The 27,375-nt window shown below is 44.7% G+C and overlaps 1 protein-coding gene across 3 annotated transcripts; it reads right to left on the bottom strand.

Annotated features, from left to right (window-relative positions):
• Nucleotides 1-2,061: 2,061 nt before the first annotated feature.
• Nucleotides 2,062-26,549, bottom strand: STEAP4 (STEAP4 metalloreductase). Of its 3 annotated transcripts, none has more exons than XM_051853370.2 (6): nt 26,223-26,549; nt 12,075-12,152; nt 9,938-10,395; nt 8,425-8,952; nt 7,049-7,213; nt 2,062-4,759 (listed from the first exon to the last, which is right to left on the bottom strand). In XM_051853370.2, exons 3-6 carry the CDS (start codon nt 10,391-10,393, stop codon nt 4,496-4,498), a joined length of 1,413 nt encoding a protein of 470 aa, XP_051709330.2. In that variant the 5' UTR covers nt 10,394-10,395; nt 12,075-12,152; nt 26,223-26,549; the 3' UTR covers nt 2,062-4,495. The 3 variants fall into 3 exon arrangements, with proteins under 3 accessions (XP_051709330.2, XP_069915933.1, XP_002713875.3); XM_070059832.1 differs by lacking the exon at nt 12,075-12,152 and adding an exon at nt 16,886-16,957 and having other exon boundaries at nt 26,223-26,363; XM_002713829.5 differs by lacking the exon at nt 12,075-12,152 and having other exon boundaries at nt 26,223-26,547.
• Nucleotides 26,550-27,375: the final 826 nt, after the last annotated feature.

Here is a 27,375-nt window from a genome sequence, read left to right as displayed (position 1 = left end):
TGGATCACTCCCCAAATAGCCACAGTGGCTGGAGCTGCGCCAATATGAAGTCAGGAGCCAGAAGCTTCTTCCAGGTCTCCCATGTGGGTGCAGGGGCCCAAGGACTTGGGCCATCTTCTGCTGCTTTCCCAGGCACATTAGCAGAGAGCTGGATTGGAAGTGGAGCAGCAGGGACCGGAACCAGCTCCCATATGGAATGCCATAGCTACAGCTCTGGCCCCTCCTTTTTTTTTTTTTTTTTTTTTTTTTGCAAAATTGAGAAATTGGCAGCTGGAGGTTATAGATAATGAAACTAAATACATTTTTCTTTTTGAACACTTAGGTTCTTCACTGGTATTAAAGTCCTGGATTAAAAGTGTTGTGAAATTTCTTGCACAAGTCACTGAATCTTAAGAACAAAAAAGTCTGGTCAGTACACAAAGCACTAACACGAAACCGGAGAGAAAGAAAACATTTACCTTTCAGCCCCTGGAGCAGGGCTGTCCTCTCCGACCGCCCTGTGAGTCCTCTGGTCCGGGGTTTTCCCTGCTCCACCTGCACGCCCTGCCGCTTCCTCTGGGGTTCAGGGAAGCTTATGCTCAGCCTGCAGAGGGAAGATTGAAAAGCCAATGGCAATGGACTTGAACTCAGTGCATGACGCACAGATCCTATGCCAGGACACCCTCAGCAGGTAAACTGGGCTCAACAGAAGTAGTTGAGGAGGGTTGAGGCAGGGCAGTCTGGAATATTTAAGACTCCAATGAGCTTTTTAAGCTCATCAAAGAAACGTTCAAAGAAGAGGTGTCAGAGGTTCAGTCCACCCCGCCTAATGTGTGGGTCCCAAGGGGGATTTCTTGCTGCTGCGCTGAAAGGGGCTAGCCCCTCAGTGCAGAGCCCAGCTCTGCCTCCTGCGGGTCCTGGGAGCCTAGGCTAGGCAGTGAGGTTTTAGCTCCGGCTTTGCTTACGGTAACCTACAGCAGATGGCAGGAAAGGCCTCCCAGGTTCCCCTGCGGCAGGGAGCAGCCATGCTGGCTGCTGTTTCCTGGCTCGGCTTGGGGAGGGCAGCAGAGTCCTCCCCTTCCCCATCCCCTCTCCTCCTGCCCCTCCACCTTTGACCCTTGACCTTCTCTTTCCTCACATAGGTCTTACATGAGAGTTCAGGCTTTCGCTTTGAGTTTGAGGTGAGGCAATGCGTAGAGGAGTAACGCAATTTTTTTTCCCCTAAATTCTACTGAGCAAGCTTGAGAAGAAAGACTTTGGATTGCAACACTAACTCCTTATAGGCAATTGAAATAGGATCCTGGACGGCTCTGTGCGGGCTCTCCTGGAGGACAGAGGTTGGGAGGACGGCTGTGGAGAGGCGAGTGAGCATTGCCCTCTGTGGCTCTGTGTCTGGACTGCTTTTCCCCTGATTTTGGGAGGAGTTCCAGATCTTTCGAGCTCCCCGAGATGAAAGGCAGGATAAACAGGCCTCTTTATCTGGGCTGCTTGTGATCCCTGAACAATAAACACATGGGGAACTCTTGAGTGAATTTCTAATTGAAGCAGCTTCGGAGTAGGGGCTTCTCCATTTGCCTCTGGCTTACTCCAGGCTGTGTGCCCTCTCTTCATCAGATTTTATTTTGCTTTTAAAGGCATAGGAAGAGGCTTCAGGCTGCAGCTGAGAACCCGTGCAAGGTGTCCAGTGTCCGGCCACACAGTCTAAATCCGCTGCTCTCTCAACCCTCTGCCCTGGTTGGTGGTGTCTGCCCACAGCAGGAAGGCTTTGTGTCCTGATCTCCCATGACTCCAGCGTGGGATAGTACAGGTCTCCCCCTGTTGAGCCAGCAGGTGCCACCCTTCTCTGAGGACAGTGCTCAAGGACACACTGGCGTTTACCCCCCAGCTGAGCTCTCTCTCTGTATTGCATGAAGCACAAACCCGCTCAGGTGCCTTCACACCAGGACACGGCCCTTTTCCTCATCCCCGAAATAAAGGACTTCAGTCCCAGATGCTGGAACAACTGTGATTCAAACCCACCCAGGGACAATTTTTCTTGGGAACGCAGATGAGTCAAGAGCAGAATGAAACAGAACTAGAAAATATTTTTAAAGGAACATTTAATGAGTATACATTTACAAAAGCTTTATCCCTTAACACAGGGAAGGTGTACAAAACAAAAGGTCTGTGAGCTCAACAAACATTTTCCTATGAATACAGAAAGGCATTTAGGCTAATTTCTTAATGTCAGACAGTTTGTTAAAAGGAACACAGTTCACTCCAGGGACTTATTTCGATCTCTTCTAAACTGCTTCCTTATGTAAACTGGAGGAGTCAGCTGTTGTTAAGATGCTTAAATTGATTGAGGGTCAGGAGGGTTGGGAGGAGAGTGCTTTGCTCTGCTCTGCTGGTGGGGCTCAGAGCCCTGTGCTTGGGGCTAAAGAGCAGGCCTGGCAACACGGCTGTGAGGGCCAGGTTTAGAGCTAACTTTGGGCTTGCTCCAAGGCCTTAAGCACAGCACAGAGCCCCCAGCTAGAGCATTCTCCCCAGGTGTGGCACTTCCTAGTTTTTTGAGACAGCCCCTGGTTGTTTTACTGGTTTACTCTTACTGAGCAGTGTGGTTAGCTCCAACGCATCCCTAGACCAGCTGACCAGGACTTGAACTCTTTAGCCAGAGAGCAGGCCCCAATCCCAGCACACACGGTGGTTCTGCAGGATACGGGAGAGCAGTGAGGTTTTCCTGGCTTATCCCTGCTGCCCTGAGTCAGCACCACACACCACGGCTCTGCTCAGTGTCGTCCAGCTTAGGTTGATCAAGGATACATCAAAGGAGCATATGTTCTGTGTATCTTTGCAGGTGTTTATAAGTAAGCACAAATTGAAAGAGAAAACAAAACCTGTAACGGTGTGATGAAACCAACGAACACCCTAATCCAATGTTACTGGCATTGATAAACTCATTTTAGATGGAAATTGGCAGCATAGAGCAAATGCCAGCGAAACTTCTTTAATCCCAATTCCTGACAAGTGTTTTGAGGAAATAACTGAATGTATGGGAAAATGTTAATAAGTGTAAAAATATTCTTGAAACGTTATTTGTTGTAATCAGAAATAGAAATAGGCTATATATTCTGTGAGGGCTCTGGTTAAATAAATGCCCATTTGATGGATATTATATGGCTATTAAATACATATACCATGTATGAGGCTATAAAGCCTTAGTAAATTAAATCAACAGGAAGGAAATTGAATATATAGAACTGTCTTTGAAAAGTTTTATTCAAAAAGATCCTGGATGGTGGGGGATAGTCTAATATATTTTAACCACTTTGTACAGTGTCACATACAATATGTGACAATAAAAGCAAAAATGAAAGGCAAACAAATTGCCCTTGTAGAGTAGGCAGAATGACGTCACACACACAATGCCAATATTTTGCACCATCTGCACAGAAAGAACCATCCTGTAGCCCCACAGGAAATGAGAAGGAACCAAGTCTGCGTACCAACTCCCGCCCAGACCTCTCTGCCCACAGCTTTCCAGAACTCTCGTCTATGTGTTGGTCACATGTACACTTCCAGAATTTCATTTAATTTTGAAAATTATAACAGACAAATACAGATTACAGGACCTAAATCTTTATACTAGAAATTATTTTCATTGATAATTAGTATTAAACAATATTTGGAATATATGATTTACAAAGCATAGCACAATGCCTAAATAATACCAGTAACATAGTACAACTTTGAAATTTTTTTAGCACGTTAGCTAAAATTCTGGTTTACCGTAACATTTTTGTGCAAGGGCTTTTATCAACCTTGCCTTGTTTATTGTACACTGAAAAAATCCAAAGTGCTAGCCTTCCATTTTTGCTCAGTCTTTCCTTTCTCTGTTTCTTACAGATCTTACGACAACTGTATAGATTTGCATATATGCAAGCATGGTCACTTCCAACCAATTGCAATATGTTTCCTGTAAAAAGTAGTTCTCTACAATAGACATCCAGATTGGTGAAAGCAAAATTAAGGAATACATGAAACTCGAGAATTTACTATGGCAGTATTTACGATCGCCTTGACTTCCAAAAATAAGTCATCTTCTTTTTCCTTTGGCCCTTTTCTTCAAACCTACCTAACACAGCCTGCATCAGCGGCCGCCATCATACTGTCTTCTCTTTGACTTAACTCAGCCCTTGACTCAGAGGAGGAAGTGGCATGAACTTCTCCTGGATTTTGCAAGACATTAGGAAACATATGTTAAAGAAGCTTGTTGGTGTGAAACCACAAAGCTAATCTCAACACCAGCCCCATGGCCCCTGGGAAAAGCAGCAGCAGGGGCCTGCACAGATTCACCACCCATTTGAGATAGAAGGCTGTTCTCTTCCAACCTGTCAATTTCTCAAAGTCAGGCAATGGTTTCCTTCTGTGTTCATAAATCTCAGGCGGCGCTAGGACAAGCAGGCTTCCCGGATACACCCATTGTTCCTCCCTAAACAGTCAACAATGTACAAGTCTGGGTAAATTCAGTCTTGCTTCAAATATCTGATTTTCCATTCACTGCTGATTTCGAGAATTCTGTGTTCCTTTCCCAGCCTTGGCGGATCCGCATAAGGGTCTTGTCGATGCAGGGCATGATGAGGATGAACTTGACCACAAGTACGGTGCAAGGGATGATGAGCGCTAAGATGTAGGCTGAAGGAAGGCACCATCTGAGAACGGAAGGGCTGAGGAACCTCTTCCCGCCATACACCAGGGTGTGGGCTGTGCACAAGATCAGGGTCAAATAGCCCAGTTTGGACTATAAGCAAGAAACAAAAATATGCTATTAACACCATTTACAAATTAAAGTGGAACATTCTGTCATGGCTGCAGCAGGATCTAGCTCCCCAAACTCATGCCGCCATTTAAAGCCCCGAGTCTTAGTGTCAATGGTTGATGGATTACAGCTGCAGATTGATCTAATCATGGCATGAGGGGGGCGGGTCTAGTGGGAGGTCCTTGGGTCACTGGGGGAGGCCCTTGGAAGGTTGGTCTCTGGCTGGTGGGGGTATATAAGCCAAGCGTGCGGCGTCAGTCTCTGCTTCCTGGCTGGCCATGTGGTTGTCCCTGCACCATCCTCCAGCCCCACCGGATGCTTAAACCAAAGCTCCTACCTCATCCTGGGCTGTGACTTGCAAACTGTAAGCCAATTTAAGCCTCCTTCCTTCCCACATTGCTCCTCTTTTAAAGTCCTGAGAAGCTGATTATTACACACTGTAAACCTGTGAAGTATATTTGTCAGCAACCGCAGCATTTGAAATCTGTAGTACTTAGGACACTCTGCTAAGTACTGAAAAATGCATTAATCCTCCTTCAGGATGGTAATTACTTCATTTTTTCAAACCGAGAGTTGCACAGGAAGACAAATAGCACATGCTCTCCTGCGTGTAGAGCTAGAACAGTTGGTCTTGGTGAAGGAGAGAATAGGATAGTGGAAACCAAAGGCTGGGAAAGGTAGGGGAGAGATGAGTAAGGCGGTATGACCCCAAGCAACAGCACATGGATGTCTGTCACTGACTAAACACAGATGCTACCTAATCTCTATTGCAGAGAAGAGCAATTAGCCAGCTTCATTGGTTTTGGCCTAAATGCTAACACTCAGACTTCACGTCTGTCTTAGTGCCTTGAATAAAGGTATTATGAGAATATGTTGACTGTATTTAGCCCTGGGAGAAACTGTAAGACTCGAAATTCAAATAGTTCCATAAAACGCAAACCTAATTTAAGTACTAATGGTCTATTTTATTATACTGGTTCAGAATGAGCATGCGTCAGAATCATCTGGGGGTCTCATTAAAACAAATTGCTGGGCAACACCTGCTGGAGTTGCTGAATTGGTAGGTCTGGGTGTGGCCTGGGGCCTCCCGTAGCTAACAAGTTCCCAGGTGAGGCTATGCTGCTGGTCCTGGTGCCATCCTTTGAGGACCACTGGTCTACATGAATAGTTCCCAATTGCTTTCAATGAGGTAGCTGGTGGTTAATAGGTGGAAAAACCCAAATTTCCCTCGTAAGGACTAGCAGTAAGTCTGGTGTGATGACGTCTATCAAATCTGGCTTCAAGTGTTTTAAACCATAATCTAGTCTCTGCCTTCCCATATTAATAAGCCTATACTGTAAGTCTACTTTTCAAAGTAAATTTCATTTTATCTTTGGGTTTGTTTTTATCTTGTCCCTAGTACATCTCTGTACACAAAATTCAACAGCCTGTGGTGCTTCTCCATGCTGTAGTATTAGCTGTGTCTGTGGGACCAGTCAGATATCCTGCAAGAGATGAGCTACTAGGAAATCAAGCCACTAAGGAACTTGCCCACTTGTAACTTAGTTCAACGTTTTCTAATTTGAATTGTTAACAACTAATTTATTTAAGAGACAGAGAAAGACAGAGACAGAGCTCCTACCTGCCTGTAACAGCTCCCAAATGCTTGTAACAACCACGGAGCCTAAGCTGGGAGCTAGGAATGCAGACCTGCTTACCCACATGAGTGGCATCAGTGCTGCCTCCCTGGGCACACAGTCACAAGAAGCTGGAATCAAAGCTAGAGCTGGGCGTTGACCCCAGCTACTGGGATATGGCACATGCGTATCCTAACTGGGGTCTTAACCACCAGGCCAAATGCCTGCTCTGATTGGAATTTTTAAAATGAGATTGCTGGGGCCGGTGCTGTGGTATATAGCTGGTAAGTCCACTGCCACCTTGGAGTGGTCCATGTCCCAGGTGCTCCACTTCCAAACTAACTCCCTGCTTACGGCCTGGGAAAATATCAGAAGTTGGCACAAGTGTTGGGCGCCTGGACTCATGTGAGACCTGGATGACATTCCTGGCTTCGGCTTGAAAGCCATCTGGGAGGTGAACTTCACACCCGGATAGAAGATCTTTCTCTGTCTCTTCTCTCTCTAACTCGGACTTCCAAATAGATACATCGTATTTTTTTTAAAATGAGATTGCTAGGGAAATGCTGAAGCAAAATGAAAAAATTGGGCATTATATAACAGAAAAATGAGGGTATTTGTAGTCACATGCATTCTGCAGTATTATGGGAGCAATTACCTGGACGAATCGAAACTCTCTCCAGGTGACCATGTTGCTAACTGATGGCAAGGAAGTGATTCCCAAGAGTACAAAGAGAAAGAATCCAAGGATTCCCAGAGATATGTAAGAATCACTGAGCCAGGCGGAAGAGGTACTAAATGGATTCTCTTTCTTGGTCATCACCTATGAAAAATGATAAGCAATAAAATTAGTTTTTACAAATTGCCCACACTTTTAAGGAGACTGAAAAATACATGTATCTGTATTATTTGCTCAAAATTATGTGACATTTCTTAATTATTTAGATATAATTATAGAGAAAGATACACTTAAAATTACATTTTGGTAGAAAAAGTAATTGGCTATTCTGGGATTTTATTATGATACTTGATTCCAGGAACTGCATAGGGGGTTTTAATTTATACTATAAATCCTAAAACAAAGTGAACATTTACTTAAACCTTCTTTACCATATGGTTTTTTGCTCCTCAAGCAAAACTCGATGTTCTCAAATGATTGCATCAGAATTCTTATTCTGCTTTATATGTTGATTATTCACACTCGGAAGGCTTGGGTTCTTCCAGGCTTATTATATGGTAGTAGCATCAACTGAGTTTTTCCCACTGTTTGAGAGGAATCAGGCCCTTCACAAGAAACCTCCATGCTATTGTTAGAGAAATAATGTACAGAAACTCTAGAAGCATCATCAATGTGTTATTGACTAAGCTTTGAGACTGCAGTAAGAATGATCAAAAACAGTTGTAAACTGGAACTGACTTAGAGGATTCCCTCTTGGACTGTTTTAAGACTCTTTGCGCTGGTTCTCTTTGATCTTTGGAGTATGCTTAAGATAATATTTTATATTTGCTCAGAATTGCTTAGTTTTCTAGTTATTGAGGACAACTCACAAGTCACATTAAGGGTATGACAATACCAATTTGTGAGTTCCTTTGCATTGCCGTGGCCTCCTTAGCTACAAGAGGGTTGGTTTTGACTTCCAAAATGAAGCAGCATACATAAAAATAGAAGCTTGAAAATACATGAGTTTGCTTGCATTTGTTGACTGCCACCGGAAGGAATTCAAGTGGGTGTCACTAGGTTTTCTCTGCCCTCAAATCTTTCAGTTTGCCAGCATCTCAGTGAGCCGTGGGAATACAGCTCTGGATCCAATAAACCTGGAAATCCAAATTCTATTCTCAATAGTTGTATGAGATCTCAACTGGATTCATGTAAGGAGGAAAATAAAACACCAGGCATGACATGTCTAATTCCAGTTACTTTAAAGATAAAGATGCTTAGGAAAGTGATCCTCTATAATCACGCAATGAAAAATGAGATCGCAAGGTTCCTCTTTGCTGCAAGAAGTGGGGAAATATAAGAGAGTAGAGACCCACCTGGATCACCGTTATGTTCCTTGACCTCCATCGCACATAATAACGCATGGGAATCACCAGCGTGTAGAGGACGTGAAGGAAGGCAAATCCCAGAGCTATCAAGCCAAGCTGCTTTCTGCAAAGCATCCAGTGGTCAAGCCAGCTGGGGAAGCGGCGATACTTTGTACCGTGGTACAGCTGTAGAATGGCAGCAATAACCCCAGGGAGGTAAACCAGAGCAAGCAGCGTCAGCGCCGTTATAGGACACATGCGGTTCAGGATGGAAATGGCCAAGCGGAACGTATGGTCTTCCTTTTCGTATACATAAGGGTAGATTACTTCTCTTATAACACAGTAGAAAAAGAAGAAGATGCACAGTGCAGCAGACAAATAGAAGGGGAACCTCCACATTGGAAACAGTTGCAGGGGGTAGTTCTCGATCTCCTTGGCTGCCAGCAGAGACCCTTGGTCCAGTGGGGTGAGTCCAAGGTTACGGACAACATCCATCACTCTCTGCTTTGCTCTGCTGTCGTTTCCGCAGACAAAAACCTGGGCGAAAGTAATTCATTCTGTATTTGCTTTTTATTTAATAATTACTTTGTAAATCTATATAGGTTGACAATCCCTAATCCAAAAATCTGAAATCAAAAATGTTCCAACTTCCCACACATTTTGAGTGCTGACAACAGGCACCAAGCAGAAAATTCTGTATGAAATTATTAAAAATATGTATAGTACTATGCAAAATAGTATAACTTCAGGCTATATGTAAAAAGGTGTACATGAGGCAAATCCATTTCATGTTTATACTTGGGTCCTATCCCTAGGAGATCTCATAACATATAATATATAATATGTGTGTATGTGTAGATTACATATACATATGCAAATATCCCCAAATCCCAAGAAATCCAAAATCTGAAGTTCTTCTGGTCCCAAACATTTTGGTTAAGGGATATTCAAACTTAAGAAGTACAGAGAACAATGTCATGGAATGAACAGTAGACCATTTTTCAAGGATTTAGAATTATCATACCTAACAGGGTATTATTTTGAACTTCTACATGTGTGCTGGATAGTTAGGTACTAGAGATTTTAGTCAAGGATGGTTTTAAGCTGATCATACCAATGGTTCTACACTTGAGCAAGTTGATCGTGTATATTTGTAGATGCCGCATCCCTGTGATACCTGCGTGCATCAATACAATCAATTTCAGACTTTGTGTGGGAATGGGAAAGAATCTCCACTGAGCTCCACTGGTTTTTGGTACCGACAAGAGGTCTTCAGAAACTGGTCCACCAGGTTCCAGCAGACTAAAAGTTGATCAGACTAAAATAGGTGCAGAGTGAGAAATGAATTGCAAATTTGACTGTTCTCCCTGGTCAAATCCAAGAAAATTCCTCTTGGCACATATAAGCAAAGTGAAATTTCTAGTAGGTATTTTATTTTGGAGTTGTATTTTAGAATCCTTGGGGAAGGGCGCGTAGAGTGATTCAGTGTACAAAGCTGGAGTGCAGATTCCTTTTATCTTACCTGCCGGCTTGCGTCCAGTGCTCCTGATTGGAGAGCCCACGCTGAGATGGTGTTAAATGCTTTTACTACGTGGGCTCCAGGCATCAACCGAGCAAGGTACTCTGCATTAGACTCTGAATACTGATTGATTTTGACGTTGTTGCTGACATCAACTAGTATTTTCCCACTGAGAACCTCCGTTAGTTCCCTGAGAAAATCGTAATGCTCTCGGTGGATTGCTAGGATGATGATGTCAGACCTCTGGGCTGCTTCTGAATAGCTCAGGACCTCCGCCCCGCTGGTCATCAGGCTGGACATCCGAGGGTTTCGACTTCCAAACACAACAGAGTAACCACACTGGAGCATTTTCAATCCCAGTGATCTTCCAAAATCACCAGTGCCAAAAATACAGATGGTTTCTTGCTTTTCTGGAGAACTCATAGTAAGAGGAAGTGCCTCTGTACACATTTTATCCATAACTGAAAGATAATAACACAGATACCCAACAAAATATTAATAGTCTGGGCATGGAAAAATTAATGAGAGTTACATCAGGAAATTAGTCTAAGTGGCTAACGTTTAAATCTTCTAATGATTTCAAGTGTTTCCAAATTTGAGTGAAAATTGTTATACATATTTTCATATGTGACTTAATTATCAAAATCACTAGAAAAAAGCGTCTATTGAATAATGGGATTCAGTGAAAAACGAAGACATGGATTTTTTTAAACTGTGGGGGTACATTACAATGATATTGAATGTATTGAACTCATAGTTCCAACCTATAAATTTTGAAAATTTGGGTAAGGAATGGGATGCTCATCCTATTAAATAAGAAAAGCCCTATCGAGCTAAAATAAATAACATGGTACTACCAAAGGAATGGAAAAAAATCTCTGTTGAACCAAGAAAAAAAAAAACAAAAATGGACCCAAACATTTGTGATGAAGATGGTATCTCGAGCCATCGGGGGAAAATGTGGATTGTTCAGTTACTAATGTTGGGACAGCTCAACAGCCAATCGGAAGAAAAAACGGAATCTATACTCAGTCTAGTCCCAGTAAATCAAAAGGTATGAAAGACTGAACTTTTTAAAAAAGAAGCTACAACTAAGAGCTAGGAGCAGTCATGGAAATTATTCTATAGGGGAGGCCTTTTCCTTACATCATTATACTATTTTAGACAGACAAATGGGATGACGTAAAAATAATTCTTGTAAAGCAGAACCAGTAAGCAAAGTCAGGAGATAATGAACAAACTGAGAAAAATGTTCCAAACTCACACAGATCAATAAAAAATAATCAATTGCTCATTAAGAAATTGGGCAAAAGATGTGAGCTGACAGATCATCATAAGAAAACATTGAAGGTGTTTAAATGTAAAAAGTAAAAGATACTTAACTTGCATTTATTTCAGTTTGGGCAAAATTAAAACTGATATTACGAACAATGTGGCTGTATTACTTTTAAATATTTGTGAAATTTAAAAATAGTGTCTTATCTCAAGCAGTAAACTAGGTTAGTATCTATACTTAAGACTGTTATTTCCTATGTCTACTGAATTTCTCTTAGAATTCTTGTCTTCCCAGCACTAGTTTGAAGGATTCGCTTACTCATGTCCAATGATCTATCTGCAGTGCTCAGAGGACCACTGAACGCTTAGTGAACTCGTGTTCACAACAGGAGAAGGGTGGAGTACAGGGGCTCTGCGTCCCAGTCTCAGTGTGAGATACAGAGGAGGCGGCTGATCGGTTACTGACTGATGCGGAGCAGTATAAGAGCAGGAAAATAGCAAGGGAGGGTTTTTGTTTGTGTTTTGAAAGAGTTACAGAGAGAGGGGGAGAGAGGGAGAGGGGGTGGGAGAGGGAGAGGGAGAGGGAGACTTTTTCCATCCACTGGTTCACACCCCAAATGGCTGTCAGGGCTGGGCCAGGCCAACGCCAGGAGCTTCATCTGGGTCTCTCACGAAGGACCTAAACCCTAGAGCCATCTTCCACTGCTTTGCCCAGGCCATTAGCGGGGAGCTGAATTGGAAGTGGGGCAGCCGGCACACGAACCAGTGCCCCTGTGGGATGCTGGCATTGCAGGAGGCGGATTGACTCGCTACTCCACCCTGCTGGCCCCTGGAGGATGAGTAAAGAAAGACAGGACGTTCTTACTGTCCCTCTGGGCAAGTTACTCGAACTCTCTGTGCCTCAACTTCATCATCTTTAACATGAGATCTTGATAGCACCTGCCTGAGAGACAGAATTCGATGCATCCACATATCTCAAAACAGTTCTGGAGACGAGACATAGTAAAGGCTCAATGAACTGGCTATTTTACGAGTCTTCAGAAACTTAATTATTGAATTTATTTTCTAGTAATTTTTAAACCTTCATAAAGTCTATGCAGTGAGGTTAGTCATGCTTCTACTACTGATTGTTGTAAATATATAAAAAAGAACCTGAACTAGAATACAGTGACAAGAGGCTCCTGTTCTCCCTGCTTATGTCCTAAACCCTGTGTGAAATGGCCTTTGAGCATATGAGTTTATCAAAAACACAGATGCAAAATCACTTTATTTTACAAGAGGCTTGTCAGTCTACTTGGGCTCTTACCCCAGCCATGAAAATTTAGTTTTGCTCTCAAATTTCAAAGACACCACTGAACAAATATAATAGACAGGAAAATATCACTGACTTAATAGAAATACTGTATAGTTATTCATTGGGCAGTCAGTTACTCCTGTGCAAGTGAGTAAACTGTAAGGGTGGTGATATTTTTGCCACATGAGCTCCATTTCGGGTCACCCTGGTTCTGCTTCTGGTCTGTAGCCAATAACTGAACCCGCTCAGAATCCTGTGCCTAATAGGGACCCTACATGTGGTCTCTTGATTCTTGTCCTGGGCTTCTCTGAGACCTGTGCCAGCCCAGTGCTCAGACATGCACAACCCTGGTGGCCACTGCAGACCAGTGGGGCTTAGGACTCCATGGCTCAGTGCTTCCTCTGGCTGACACTTTGCATTCGGACCCTCAGCAAGTCCCAGCGGAATGCAGCACCGGTCATACGTAGCTGTGGACAACTTAAGTCAGCCTTGCACTGTCTTTCCCAGGTCCCCTGGCTAGGCCTCCTGGAATCATGTCCCTAATAAGTCATTGCATACACGCCTTTGTCACAAGATCTGCTTGCATGATAATTTAGGACAGCACCATATTTTAGTATTTTTAATGAAAAAGATCTCAGATCCATGGTAACCATGTTGGGTGATGTAATAAACAGCATGTAAAAAATCAAAAGTACTTCTAAGGAAGAATTTGATTCTGAACCCTTGGAAAAATATAAGAATTTTTTATTAAGTTGATGATTAAGCTTGTGATTATAAATTGAAAGTGCATCAACTCAAAAATTAAAAAAGGGGAGGAGGGTGGGAGGGTGGGAAGTATCATGTTCTTAAAACTATGCTTGAAATACATGAAATCAGTTCCTTTTATATAAATAAATAAAAAAAAAACTAGGATTTATGCACACAAAACCACAAGAGACCTCAAGTTGGGGCTGTGTTTTCCAGTAAGCGCTTTATAAAGAAGGTGGCTACACCCACGTGAGACAGAGCTGTGTGTAAACATGGGTTCATGGTGCTATTGAGGTTTCTTATGCAAAGACTTAGTCTCTTGGTTCTACTTTTAGATGTCAGATGATGCAATACAAAAACAGGAAAGGTGGTAAGCAGGAGGAAGCATCATGGAGGGAAAGATGGGTTAAAATAGTTGGAGCAAGCCGGTGCTGCGGCTCACTAGGCTAATCCTCCGCCTAGTGGCGCTGGCACACCGGGTTCTAGTCCCAGTCAGGGCGCCGGATTCTGTCCTGGTTGCCCCTCTTCCCGGCCAGCTCTCTGCTGTGGCCAGGGAGTGCAGTGGAGGATGGCCCAGGTACTTGGGCCCTGCACCCCATGGGAGACCAGGAAAATCACCTGGCTCCTGCCATTGGATCAGCGCAGTGCACCGGCCACGCGGCCATTGGAGGGTGAACCAACGGCAAAGGAAGACCTTTCTCTGTCTCTCTCATATCCACTCTGCCTGTCAAAAAAAAAAAAAAAAAAAAAAAAAGTTGGAGCGTAATGCTCTCTCCTCCTTTGGCCCCGTGGGTGCTCCGCAAACCTCAGTTAAGGAACAAGAAACCCAAGAGGAAGAGCTCTTGGCTTGGGAAATGCAGGGCTGGCTTCTCTTCCTGTAGCTGCGTCAGCCGGAGAGCCTCCTTGAGAGCAGAGTGGAGAGAGGTCGAGCTACCCACAGGGTGTTTGTGTGGTTAGGGGCCGGCACCCAGTGACTCGGAGGTAAAGCACACGGTGCAGGACGAGGGAGCAGGGTCACAGAGAGGGAGGGAGTGGGAGGCTGACTTGATTTTTTGGGGGAAGCACATGAAAGGGACCAGGAGGGGTCCAGAAGGGGTGTGCTCACAGGCTCCCATCCTAAGCCCTGGGAGCCCGAGGGGGCGTTCTTCTGGGGCGTTCCCGACCAGGCCTCCCAGATGCTGGGCCTGTCTAGTTTTGTTTGTGCCTTTGATGTCTCTTACCTCCCAGAGTCAGAGGCCCAGGCCAATCCCAACTTTGGAGGATTCCAGCATGTTAAAATCATGGACGTATCCACACAGGAATGCAAAAGTCATATACTTTAAATGCAGATTCTTAACAAATCAATGCTTATTTTGAAAAACCCAACTTTTTATCTGAAATAATTGGAGATTCTTAGGACACTGTGAAGATAGTTTGAGAGGTCCCGGGGTGCCCCCTGACTTAGTCTCCCCCAGTGGCTACACCTTTCACAGCCGTAGCACGATGCCCAGACGAGGACGCGGGCACAGGCCTGTGCATGTGCACATTTCTGTCATTGCATCTCCTGTGCAGACTCTCATCACCTCTGCAAGCAGGATACACAGTACTCCACGACCACCAGTTTCCCCCTCACTACCCCTCGGTATACTGGGCCCCCTCCCAACTACCAACTCTCGTAAACTGTTCCCTGTTTCTTTAATTTTGTCATTTTTAGAATATTAAATGAAATCACAGAATACCTAAGTCTCTTAAGACAGACACTTTGGCTGGTGCTGCGGATCACTAGGCTAATCCTCCACCTGCGGCACTGGCACCCAGGTTCTAGTCCGGGTTGGGGTGCCGGATTCTGTCCCAGTTGCTCCTCTTCCAGTCCAGCTCTCTGCTGTGGCCCGGGAAGGCAGTGGAGGGTGGCCCAAGTGCTTGGGCCCTGCACCTGCATGGGAGACCAGGAGAAAGCTCCTGGCTCCTGGCTTCGGATCAGCGCAGCGCGCCGGCCGTAGCGGCCATTTGGGGGATGAACCAATGGAAGGAAGACCTTTCTCTCTGTCTCTCTCTCTCTCACTGTCTAACTGTGCCTGTCAAAAAAATAAAAACAGACACTTTTTCACTCAGCACAATGCCCTCGGGAATCCATTTGTGTGTATTAATAGCTTTTTAATTTTATACCTGCATAGTGTTCCACGATATAGACAATCAGCAATTTGCTGAACACCTTATGTCAAGGAGGCCATCTGGTTATTTCTGGTGTGGGCTGTTGCAAATAGAGTTGCTGTCAGTTTTCCTGGGCAAGTTTGTGCAGCTAAGTTTGTGTTTCTCTGGGGTAAAGATCCAGGAGGGCAACTGGGGTGGATGGCAGGTGCAGGTGCTGAGCTGGGTCAGAGTGCTGCTCCATTAATGTCCCTACAGGCAATTGACGAGTGCCACAATTTTTTTTTAACCATTCTGATATTTCACTGAGGTTTTCAGTTGTACTTCTCTAATGGCTCAAGATGCTGAACATCTTTGTGTGTGCTGATTTGCCTCCTGTATGTCCTCTTTGGTGAGGAGTCTTTTTGTATCTTTCATTATTTTCTAATTGGACCTCTTTTTTAAAAGGCTGAATTTTGAAAATTCTTTATATATTCTACATATAAGTCCTTTGTCAGATATGTGATTAGCAAATAGATTCTCCCAGTCTATAGCTTGTTGTTTTCCATGTCTTAACAGAGCCTTTCATAGAAGAAAAGTTTTTAAACTTGGTGATATCCAGTTTATTTAATGGATTATGATTTTAATATCTCCAAATGTTTCATGAAGCACTTGGTCCTGAATACTTCTAAAAGTGTTACATTTTTCACATAAATCTGTAATCCACTTTGACTTGATATTGTATAAAGTGTTAGTTTAGGTCAAGGTTCATTTTTTCCTCTATGAGTATCTAACTGTTGCATTACCATTTGTTGAAAAACTTCTCCTTATTTTATTGACTTGCTCCTGTACCTTTGCCAAGAATGAGTTGTGGGTTTCTCTCTGGGTTCCTGATGTTCTTTCAAGGATCTGTGTATCTAGCTCTATGTATAACCTCGCAGTGTTGATGGGTGTAACTACACAATCAATCTTAAAATAAGGTAAAGTAGTGCTTTCTATTATGTTCTTTTTCAAAACTATTGCAGCTATTCTAGCTCTTTTTCCTTTGCATATAAAATTTAGGATAATCTTGTCTGTATACACAAAAAATATTTTAAATGTTCATACTTTTAAAAGGTCAGTGCTTCAAAAATATTATTAAAATACAATGCCAATGAGTGATGTTTTAGGAGAGGACACAGACTGTTAAACCCTAAGTTCATATACAAGCCCGACAGTGGTACGTGGATAATCTAATAAATGGACACAAGTTCAAAGCTATATGATGGGCCATAGTCCTAGCCTTCATTCAGAGGTGCCAATATCAAGTTTTTGAAGTCCTTCGTTTATTAGCGGCCTGGGGCCAAGTGGCACTTTGGCCATTCCTGATGCCCTGGAATAGAATCCACTACCAATTTCACTGAATAAGAAGGTTTGGAAACCTAACCGTAATTCTTCTAAAGGGTGGGCACCTTTGCGTCTTGCACTTGGAACACAGATCATTCCCTAAAGAGTTCATAGACTGAGGAGAAAAATAACTACATACTTACTTATTCTTCCACAATACCATTTGTGGAAGACAAGGAAAAGAAAATCTTCGCCTCTCTCTGATGCACATGGCCCTGAAAGAAAAAATTAGTCTCCACACATTCCTCTTATTTCTTAGATTCTGAAAAATCTACGGAAAGTACAAACGAAGATAAATTCCTTCAAGAATCAATCTTAATTACACCCGTCATTAGCAGACCTGTTTCTTCACTCATCCAGTCTTACGTAATTAAACAAACTGAAAATGTAAAAAAAAAACAAGTTCCCTGTGACAAATGGAGATAATCATAAACCAACTCTGAAGACAAAGCCGTCATCACGACCTACAGTTTTTAGACCTAGGAAGCAGTATCCTGGGACCCATCCTAAGGAATGTGGGCAGTGAAGGCCTCGCGAGTCGGGTTAGGCTTAGGGGGTGCGGACAGACAGATGTCTTGCTAGCCTTGTATCCTGTTTCTCTTCACTCACTGAAGTAACTTCTTAGAACCACTACGGCTTATGAAAATACAATATTCCTGCAAATAGATTAGGAGTCAGTGGTTCTCAGCTGTGGTGCACTGTCACATCGCATGCAGAACTGGCACAAAAAGCCAGGCTCTTGGAGAGTCTCAGTCCACCTGGCACTGGTCTGGGCTGCAGCCTGGACAAGCTTCCCAGGAGACCGGAATGTTTAGCCCAGATTGAGAACCACTGCCTTAAACCTCTCTCTAGCTCCCTCCCACATCAGCTAGCAGCACTCAGCCTCCCAGGAGGAGCTGTGACAATGCAATGCTAGGGAGCCACCCCCTGAGGGCAGGAATCAACTGTTCTGAGGCTGAGCCCCAGGGAATCAATTCAACAAATGAAACCCAAGCAAACTTCAATGATTCTAAAGAGCAACCCTGGTTGAGAGCCACTGGAAATCAAAAAAGGTTTATAATGTGTGTTTCTTTTCAGGAGGCAGAAAAGACAGAGGATAAAGTTTTTTAAAGTTGTTAGGAGTGGTAGAAATATTTCTTCTGCTTTAAAGCTTGTTCTACAAGCAACCTTTGGCAGAGAGGCCAAAATTCTTAGGAAAACCGGAGGCATAAAGTGTGTGCCTTAGCAGGCCTGGAAAGGAAGAGAGGGTCAGGGATGCCAGCTTGACCGAAGGCATGGTGGCAGCCTCAGGTAGGCCTCGTTCTGGACCCTCTCAGGGAAACCTTGAAACGCTGTCTTCCAAGGGGCACAGGGGGTTATATATAGTTCAGCTGAGTGTAGAATGCTATTTCTTACCAGCAACATTTACATGCAACAGTGCAATAGCTCATCCATCGTTTGCATGAAGCCATACTACTGGCTTCATATTTATTATTTTAATTTTTAGCAGATTCAGTATGATGTGTAGATGCCAGTCCAAGAACACAAAGATGAATTATGATATGCTCATCCATTCCCACGTGGGAACTCCCCACACACTGTCCACTCGGGACACACACATGCACGTACACCCATTGCTGTCGTAGCACACAGTGGTCTGGCATGGCACCTTCTGGGAGCTGGGTATAAATGACACCTTCAACCTGTATACGATGTCACAGGATTTCTCAGTTCAGTTCGGTGCCTGTAACCAGGTTTTTTTTTTTTTTTTTTTTTTTAGTTCTAAGTGTTTTGTTAGTGCTTCTAAATTTCAAACCCTGATGAAAGTCCTTGATGATTTGACAACATACTTAGAGTGAGCTAGAGCCCATCTATCAAATATCTTTTCCCTTCTGAAGGCAATGGGGCGAGCAGGAGTTCAGCAACTGTGTCGGCTTTCTTGTGATTCAGAGCATTTGTTTTAATATTTCCCAGGGAAAACTGGAAAGCAAAATATACTTTAAAAAGGTAAAAACCGTGCACTCAATGTGTACTGAATCCACCTTCTTCACTGAGCTGTTTCTGCATTTAGGGAGACCAAGCCTCTTCAGGGAAAATGGCACACCCCTGTTCTAGCATATTCCATTTACTGACAGGTGCGTGTTAGTGTGGCAAAATCAGAAGACCTCGTTTGCAAGATTGCTGATTACAGTTTATAAAAAATTGTGCCCACAAGCAACAGATTTGCTGGACAGTTCAATCCTGATTTAGTTTCTGTGTAAGTTATTTCACAATATAAATACATATGATATTTTAGCCTTATGCTTTAAAGCAGCTCCGTTTGCATGGTAATTTCTTCTTGGTGATATTTATGCGTATTTTCAAAATCTTTCCTTTAATACACATATTAGCACATCGCTTCACCAGATATTTCCTGGGTGCCTGTTGTGTACCATGGCCTACATCCTGAGAACAAAAAGAGGTGAAGAATACGGACAGCTGTATTGTAGCTGCAAAATGGTAACCTCTTTTTGGGGGCCACACCAGATCTCTGAGCGGGTGTGCTTCAAACAGTGTGTGCATGTGCACCCTACTGTCAGGAAATTGGACTATACACACAGCAATATAAGTAAGGCTATTTCAGATGGCAGAACTGCTCTGAGAAATACACAGCAGGGTGATGGAATAGAAAACGTAGCCAGGAGTAGGGATTATCCCTTTCTGAGAGCTGGTCTGTCTGAAGTCTCCCTACGGAGGCCCAAGTAAAGTGAGGGTTGCCAGATGTAGCAAATAAAAATATGATAGCCCATTGGATTTGAATTTCAGGTACATGCATGATTTCTTAGTATCAGTAAATACCTCCTCCCCTACCCCCAATGTTTGGGACCATAGTTATACTAAAAAGCCTTCAATATGAAATTGCAGTTGGGCTGGGCGTTGTGTGTTTTACATGGCAACCATAAGTCAAGCTGAGACCTGAAGGATGAGAAGAGGCATTCAAGAGAGGGGTTTTCAAAGCAGAAGGGAAAGCAGCCCGGGCTTCCGTGTTAACTACGGTGGCAGGAAAGGGCGACAGGTGCGAGAATATCCCACTTAAAGATCACCTAATTTGCAACCAGGTTAGTGAAGACGTTATTGCCACTTCAATGTATTCCAGGATTGGGTCATGTGACATGGAAGATTACTAGATATTTTTCTGTATTTCTACATTTTTTAACTGAGTGAGAATTGGAGCAAAGTAATAGGATAGGCTGGAAAACTTTGAGTGTGTGTTAATGTCTATTTCTAATTGGTTACCAGTTAAAGCTAAGAGAGGCTCTCCTGAAATTCAAGTATAAATTTTTATTCTAGGTACATAAAACTTGTATTTGTAAAATACATAATATGCATGGAGATATTTCATAAAATTCATGAAAAAATTGAATTAAACAGTAGGTTTATTTTGATGCCAAAATCTTAAAATCCATACATAGTTTCTTATATGTATTTTTATGAAATTTTGGAAGATTCCTTATATACATGAACTTCAAAAACATTTTTAGAAAGCTTTTATTTAATAAATATAAACATCATAGGTACAACTTTTGGAATATAGCAGTTCTTCCCCCCATATCCGCCCTCCCATTTCCACTCCCATCCTACCTCCCATCTCATTCCCTCTATCATCCCATTCTCATTAAGATTCATTTTTAATTATATTTTTATACAGAAGACTCAAAAAAATTTTATACCACAAAAACATCTTTTAAATTGGTTTTCCATGAACTTTTTGAAATACCCTCTCAATCTTTACTTAGAGGGAAGAGGAATAAATCATCATTTAGTGATTTGCAAAATAAGTTGTAGCAGCCATGTGAGTTAATAATAACCACAGACTAACAGAAATCTATCACTTAAACATCTTTAAAGAAACCACTGCAGGTTGGTTGCTAAAAACCAGATTATTTCAGTTGTTTGATAAGATTATGTTATTAATGTCATATTTTGACATATAATGTCAACCTAATTTACTGATGATTAGTATGTATGCTAGCCGATAGAATGACACAAAAGGAAATGGGAGTGTTGTATGGTTTGACCAAGTCACAATGATGTAGCTAAAGATCGCCTTTGCATTAATGTTTTAGGCCTAAACCTGCTAGCACACAGACTGCTAATAACTGGCTACAAACTACCTCTGGCATGTGTTGCAATGCAGTGATTCCACTGGTCACGGGTCGCTACCACCCAGCACAGTGTGAGGAGGGGGAGGTACTGCAGAGCTGAAATTAGCTATGTAATTATACTTCAGGGGAAAATTACTTCTTTTTAATTTTAGCTCTTTGTTGATATTTTAGTTCAATTAAAAATCTCATTAATGCATGTTGCCACACTCTAATCGCAGCAGCATCTGTCTAAATAAACTAAGAGTGTTTTAGGATTCCTTGGCCAAGGATTTCACCACATGGGTTCTTTATCTGCTGTCTGGGCTGGCTAGTTCACTCAGCTCCAGCCTGCGGCTTTCAACAGGGTGAGGGAACCAGCCAGGTCCGGGTTAATTTACCTTGGCCTCCTTTTACATTTTAGATCCTGAATGACTCACAAACCTGTGGTTCACCAAAGATTCAGCCTTGGGCCCACGACTAGTGGGTCCCCACTGTCAGGGAAAGACCTCACTGATGTGATGGCCTCTGGTGGGTACAGTAGCGGGCACAGCCAGCACTGGCTCAATGTGACGAGCTGCAGCAGCCCTCCTAGAAACTTGGAGCCAAGGAATCATTTTGCTTTTCTAGGTCTATTGTACTCAGATATTTAGGAAGTAACTGGACAACACGAATTTTCAATGGACTGTTGGAGCAATTTTTTCATAGGAGTATTCATTTATCTTCCTATTAAGGCCACCAGGGGTTCCGTAAATATTAATCAAGATGAGGTCAGTTTTGCTATGGATCTGACCCCAACCCTGGTGCCCCTCCAACCACTGTGCTTCAAAGCATCTCCTGCTCATTTCTGGAAATCTGGGGGAGGCTCAGGCGCCATCAGCTTCTCCGGAGTGCCACGCTCCTCCACTTCTGATCTGATCCAGGTGCCACTGTCCTGTGTGGAGACCCTCCGAAGGAGCTGCAGATTGTCCCTGGCCTCCCATGCTCCATCTCCTACCCCAGGGGCCAGAGAGTGCTCTGGACACGTGCTCCTCACTCCGTTTTTATTACTCAGACACCACAGGCTTGAGAGATGCATCAGTTGATAAAATCAAAGGGCTTCTAATTCCTGGGTTTTTAGCCTCTGCTCCTTTCAGTGGTGTGCCTGCGTGGTACCTGCCAGCTCAGAGCTGGAGATCCGCCATGGTGGGAGGTTTTACACCAAATACCCAAATCACAACACGTTCTCCAAAGTTCCAGCAAAGGCTCCAGACCTGTCACCTAACACATGGGGCCAACACAGTTTTGGCTGCGAACCAGACACCTTCAGAGTCTTGTTTTCCTTGGGGCGGTAGACACAGGGCACTCTGTGCACCTCCACCCCCAAAGCTTTCAGTTTCTCAGGCTCTCCTCAGAAGGAGGGAAGCACAATTAAGAACTCAGTCTGAGAAAGTGCCAACTGGCCCACTGGTACGATAACTGCAATGAACCATTAACCAATTGCTCATTGCTTTCTCCTCAACCCACGTCAGGAGACTGAATGAGATGAAGAAATCACTTTAATACTTCGGTACCGAAGAGGAAACAACTGGAAGCATGATGGCTGTGTACGAATCCTTTGAACTGCTCAACTGGCTTATTATGCCAGGCTTTAAGGAACTACCAGAATGTTTTACTTAAATTACTTAAAAATTTTCCATATTCCTGTCTTGATGACTTCTCAATCACATGATGTGCCTCAATCACATCATGTCACTCTTTATTAGAATCCAAAGTTTTGTAGTTACAGATTTATCATGAAAGGTACTTAGTATAGTAACACAAAAGGATTACTAATATGCAGGTAAAATGTATTTTTTATGCATCTTTTGTATTGTTGTGGCTCCCCCCCACCTCCCTCCAAAATGTATTTTAAACTAGAAACTTGCTAGTTTAAGATACATAGTTATAATAGCTTGAGCTGGTCATTGGACACCACGAAACAGTCTCCAGCTTCTCCCCACGTGCAGACGGCGGACTCTGGATTTTGCCCCCTGCCAACAAGCACAGTGCAGGTGGCATCCACACTCACTGTCACCATCTTTGAGAAATTACAATCAGGATTATCAATCACATCTGGGCAGGATTTTTGTGCCGCTCTATGGCGGCCGCTGCGTGCTATGCAACAGGGGTTCTGGTCCCAGGGAGGACGCAGCAGGGGATCAAACCACAGCTACGCTTGCCACGGGGCTAAGAGCAGAGGGACAGGCGGGGAGGGTGGGAGCTCCGAGGGGCCACACTCACCTCCTGGGACGCAGGAAAAGAAAGCTGAACAAAGGCTGTGCAGAACTACCCCTACCACCGCTTCACTTGAGCTCACATCTGTCTACTTCCCTGCTGCTCACAGGCCCACAGGACCGGTGCCACGGCGCTCTGATGACCTGATGGGAAACTTCACTCTGTTGCTGGTGCACATCTTTTTCTGTTAATATGAGGGGCCGAGGTGAAAGAGACATCTAGTTTGTGTTCCCATCGCTCTTTGAGAGGTGTACTATGTGGCTGCATCAAGTCACCTCTGAGCCGCTTTTTTATCCAGAACTGGAGTCCCTAGCTTTTCACAAGGGCCCTTCTGCACACACCTTCCTTCCTGTTAAGATGAAAAGTGAACTTGAGCTTGGTGTTAGCATTGACCACAGGATCTCCGCTTAGGAGAACAGCTTCCTCTCAGAACTTTTCGGAACTGTGTGACTGCCAGGGTGCGGCACGGTGCGGCCTTCCCGCACACGCAGAGGGGAGTGCGGTGAGCAGTCAGCGCCCTGCTTAGTTAATGAGAGCAGAACGACGTCCCTCAGGAGGAGAGTGCGCTCACTCTTACAGGGGTGCAGTTCTGAACATGATCTTCAAGCAGCGAAAGCCGGCTGTGTTCGTTCTTCCTTCCTGATACTGGGAGAACAAACTGTTTATGTTTTCGGGCCAAGTATGTTTCCTTATCGTGCACTGGTTTAAGCGTTCATTATCCTTTCCATTATTTATTTAGTTTTGTTCCTTCTCAGACTGGTTTCTTATAATTCAAATCACTTTACAAGTGACTTAACAAAAACTCTGAGCCAATGTCTCATGTGGGGCTGTGCAGGAAGTCTTCCTAATTAACCAGTAAATCATTCTCTTTGGACGTGTAAAGAACAGGTGACTGCAGAGACCTTGTCTTTGTAAACTTTATTTCCTTTGTAAAAACAACTTTTACTCATTTTCATTTTACTGAGAGGCAGGGAGAGAAGGATAGAAGGAGAGATGGGGCAGGGAGAGAGACAGAGACAGAGAATCAAGAGCCTACATCTACTGGTTCACTCCCCAAATGCCGGCAACAGACAGGGTTGGGCCAGGCAGAAGCGGGGAGCCCAGAGCTCCATTTTTCAGCTTTCCCATGTGGGTGGCTGGGACCTCAGCATGTAAACCATTATCTGTTGCCTTCCAGGGTGTGCCTTAGCAGGAATGTGGATCAGAAGTGGAGTAGCTGGGACCTGAACCAGGTGCTCCGACATGGGCTATCGGTGCCCCAAGCAGCAAACACATGCCCTGTAAACCTCCCCCAAAAAGCTCCCCCAGAAAACTGCATTAGCTGCAGCCTCTTCTAGATTCTTCTAGCAGGCATCACGGGCAGGTGTACCTGCCGACACTTAACGAATGATCTCCTTAAAGAACAACCACAGAGCCCCAGTGCGTGGGTGCCGTAGCAAAGCCTGAAGTTGTGAGAAACCACTGTGGTGGTGTTTCCCTCTGCTGCTGCTGTGTGAGAACTTATCAGCCTATAGATGTTCCCAGGAGACCACTGTCAGGCAGCAGTGGGTAAGAAGACGAATGCCGCAGAGAGCTGGGCGGGAGGGTCAGGAGCACCCGCGTGTTTCTGCGGGCACCTCCAGAGTGAGCTCCACTCACACGCAAAGGCAACTCTGCACCCTTTCCGCCTTGCTTAGTTCATCCCTCCTAGTACTAATTAACAGCAGTAGCAATAACGTGCAGGACATAGCTGCAGTCCCACCAGAGGCACATAGTGCTGGAGCTGCCCAGGGTTCCTTCAGTCTAAAAATCTGGCAACACAGGGCAAGGATTGGGGTGTTCACTTTTTTAACAGGCTTATGAAAATATCTTTGGTTCCTTATAAACAACAGTTAGCAAGCTGCCGCCGGCCGGAAGGATGGGAATCTGTCAGGTTAGGGGCCAGGGTTTATATATATTAGTTTGTGAACCTCAAGTTCTACGAACTTCAGCCGAACCATAACCATGGCCAACGGAGAGAGCTCTGACCCAGTTTCTCTAGCGCACGCAGCAGTGAATTGACAGCCTCCACGCCTGATAATGGCGAGTGCTCTGCTCTGTTTCTGGCTTGCAGTGTTTGCCGTGGAGGTAGAATACACGCAATGCAATCTCAGTGCTAAATTATAGCATTCGGAACATTGCAGGGCCTTGCCAAAGGCCATATCTCAAAGAAGTTACTGCTTCAAATAAATGTGCCATTTTATAAAATTACACCTACTGTATCAGAAAAAAAATGTTCTTTCATGTGAGTGACATTTCTGTGGCTGCCATTTACAGCGAATGGGACATCCTCACATAGCCAGGCTGGAGATGGGTTTTGACAGCGGAGAGCACCCTTTGAGTGGTGAATGGGGAAGAACTTCGAGGTTCTTCGGCGAGCAGAGGCTTTCTCTGCACAGCTGGGTCGTTTCCTTACAAAAACCAACCCGGCGTTATTATGAACAAAGTAATTGGGTTATAGGGGTAGCATTCACAAGATTTCCAGCACTTAAAACCCACAGGCCTCTTTAGTCACGGCATATCACTTTGTCAGAGCTGGATTTTGGGTATCCTGGGGACCAAGCGCTGTTTACTTTTCACTCGGGGAAACTGAGGCCGAGGGGATGGGCTGCGGTCTCGGTCCCCTCCCCCGCTCTCCATTTCACATCCACCTTAAGCCATTCCCAAATGACCTTCCTCCCGCCTGTCTGCAAACCGGGAATCCAGGCTTTATTTACTCTCCATTGCCAATTGCATTCCAAACGAGGTTCAGCGGAAAAGCTATTGCAGATTATCTTAAGGAAATGCAAGACGAGGTTGCAGGTTTCCACTACGGGGCGATGCGCCCTCCTTCAGATCTGAGACCACCTAGGTGGGCACAGAGCCTCAGCCCAGGATCGCGCGTGCACGGGCGGCCCCGTCTCCCCTGCTGCGGACCCGTCTGCACGTGCTCTCGGGGAAGCGAGGGGCTACGAAACTTGGGGAAGCTGAGTCTGTTGAGTGGCTTCCCCTGGAGGGATGAGGGCGCGCACCTCTGGTGCCAGTAGACCAGGGAAGGGGAGTGGGATGCGCCAGGGACCCGCCGCTTGGCGAGGGCTGGGAGGTCCCCGCCCGCAACGCGACCCACCTGCTGGAGAGGCGCTTCCAGGGCGGGCAGGGTCCCGGGCGGGGAGAGGAGAGCGCGGCTCGGCGGCGCGGGCGGACGGACGGCTCAGCTCCGGGCGGGCTCCGGCTCCGCAGGTATAAGAAGCCCAGCCGGGAGGGAGGGGACGGCCCGCTAAGTTGCGCAAGAGAAGCGGTTTAGAAAGCGTTTCCAGGAAGGGCTCGCGCTGGAAACCCCGCGCAGCTGGAAGGACCAGAAGTTCCTGTGCTGAACTTGCCGCTGCCCAGCGCGCCCTGGCGACCGTGGAGTTCAGGGCTTTCCCCCAGCGGCCCGGGCTGCTCTGTTTGTCCTGCTGCCGCCGGCCGTGTCTCAGGTTACAGATAAAGGTGACGTCGCGCCGCCCTGCCTGGAAGCCCTGGGTGCCCGTGGGGTTCACAGCTTGAATGATGTTGAGTTTTCAGAACTTAATTTGGATATCTTAAACCACGCAAAAGAGACAAACCAGATAACAGGATGAGAATATCTCACTGCGTAGGCTTGTGTCTTTCTATCTTTCAGGGGCTGGTTCTGGGACCCTGGAGGGTTTTGAAATCTTCCAATGCTCAGATCTCAGACGTAAAATGGTGTAAGTGCAGATAATCTTCACAATCTTCCATTGTACTTCGTCATCTCTAGATTACTTAAGATATTCAATATAGTATAAATGGAATTATGCTGTTAAGGGAGAAAGCCTGCACCTGTCCGGGACAGGTGCAGTTTTACTCTGGAAGGATTTTCATCTGTGACTGGTTGGATCTATGGATGGGGAACCTGTGGAAACAGAGGGTCAACCGTATACACAGCTACACTGGTGCTTTTCTGTTTTGTATTTCTTTTTTAATTTACTTGAAAGATACAGACAGGGAGATCTTCCATCCAGATTCACTTCCCCAATGGCTGCACCAGCTGGAACTGTGCCAAGCCAAAGCCAGGAGTCCAGAACTCAACCTAGATGTCCCACCTGGGTGGCAGGGACCCAGGTACTTTCGCCATTACCTGCTACCTCCTAGCCCATTAGCAGGAAGTGAAATTGGAAGCAGAGCCAGGATTCAAATCCAGGTGCTCTGTAACAGAATGCGGGCTTCCAGAGCTGTTTCTTAACTGTTCCACCAGATGCTACATCCTCCTGTGCCTTTCT

Source organism: Oryctolagus cuniculus, chromosome 16 (assembly GCF_964237555.1).
Source record: "Oryctolagus cuniculus chromosome 16, mOryCun1.1, whole genome shotgun sequence".
NCBI classification, from domain to species: Eukaryota; Metazoa; Chordata; class Mammalia; order Lagomorpha; family Leporidae; genus Oryctolagus; species Oryctolagus cuniculus.
The sequence above is the reverse complement of the archived record's forward strand: the minus strand, read 5'-3'. Positions and strand labels throughout refer to the sequence as shown.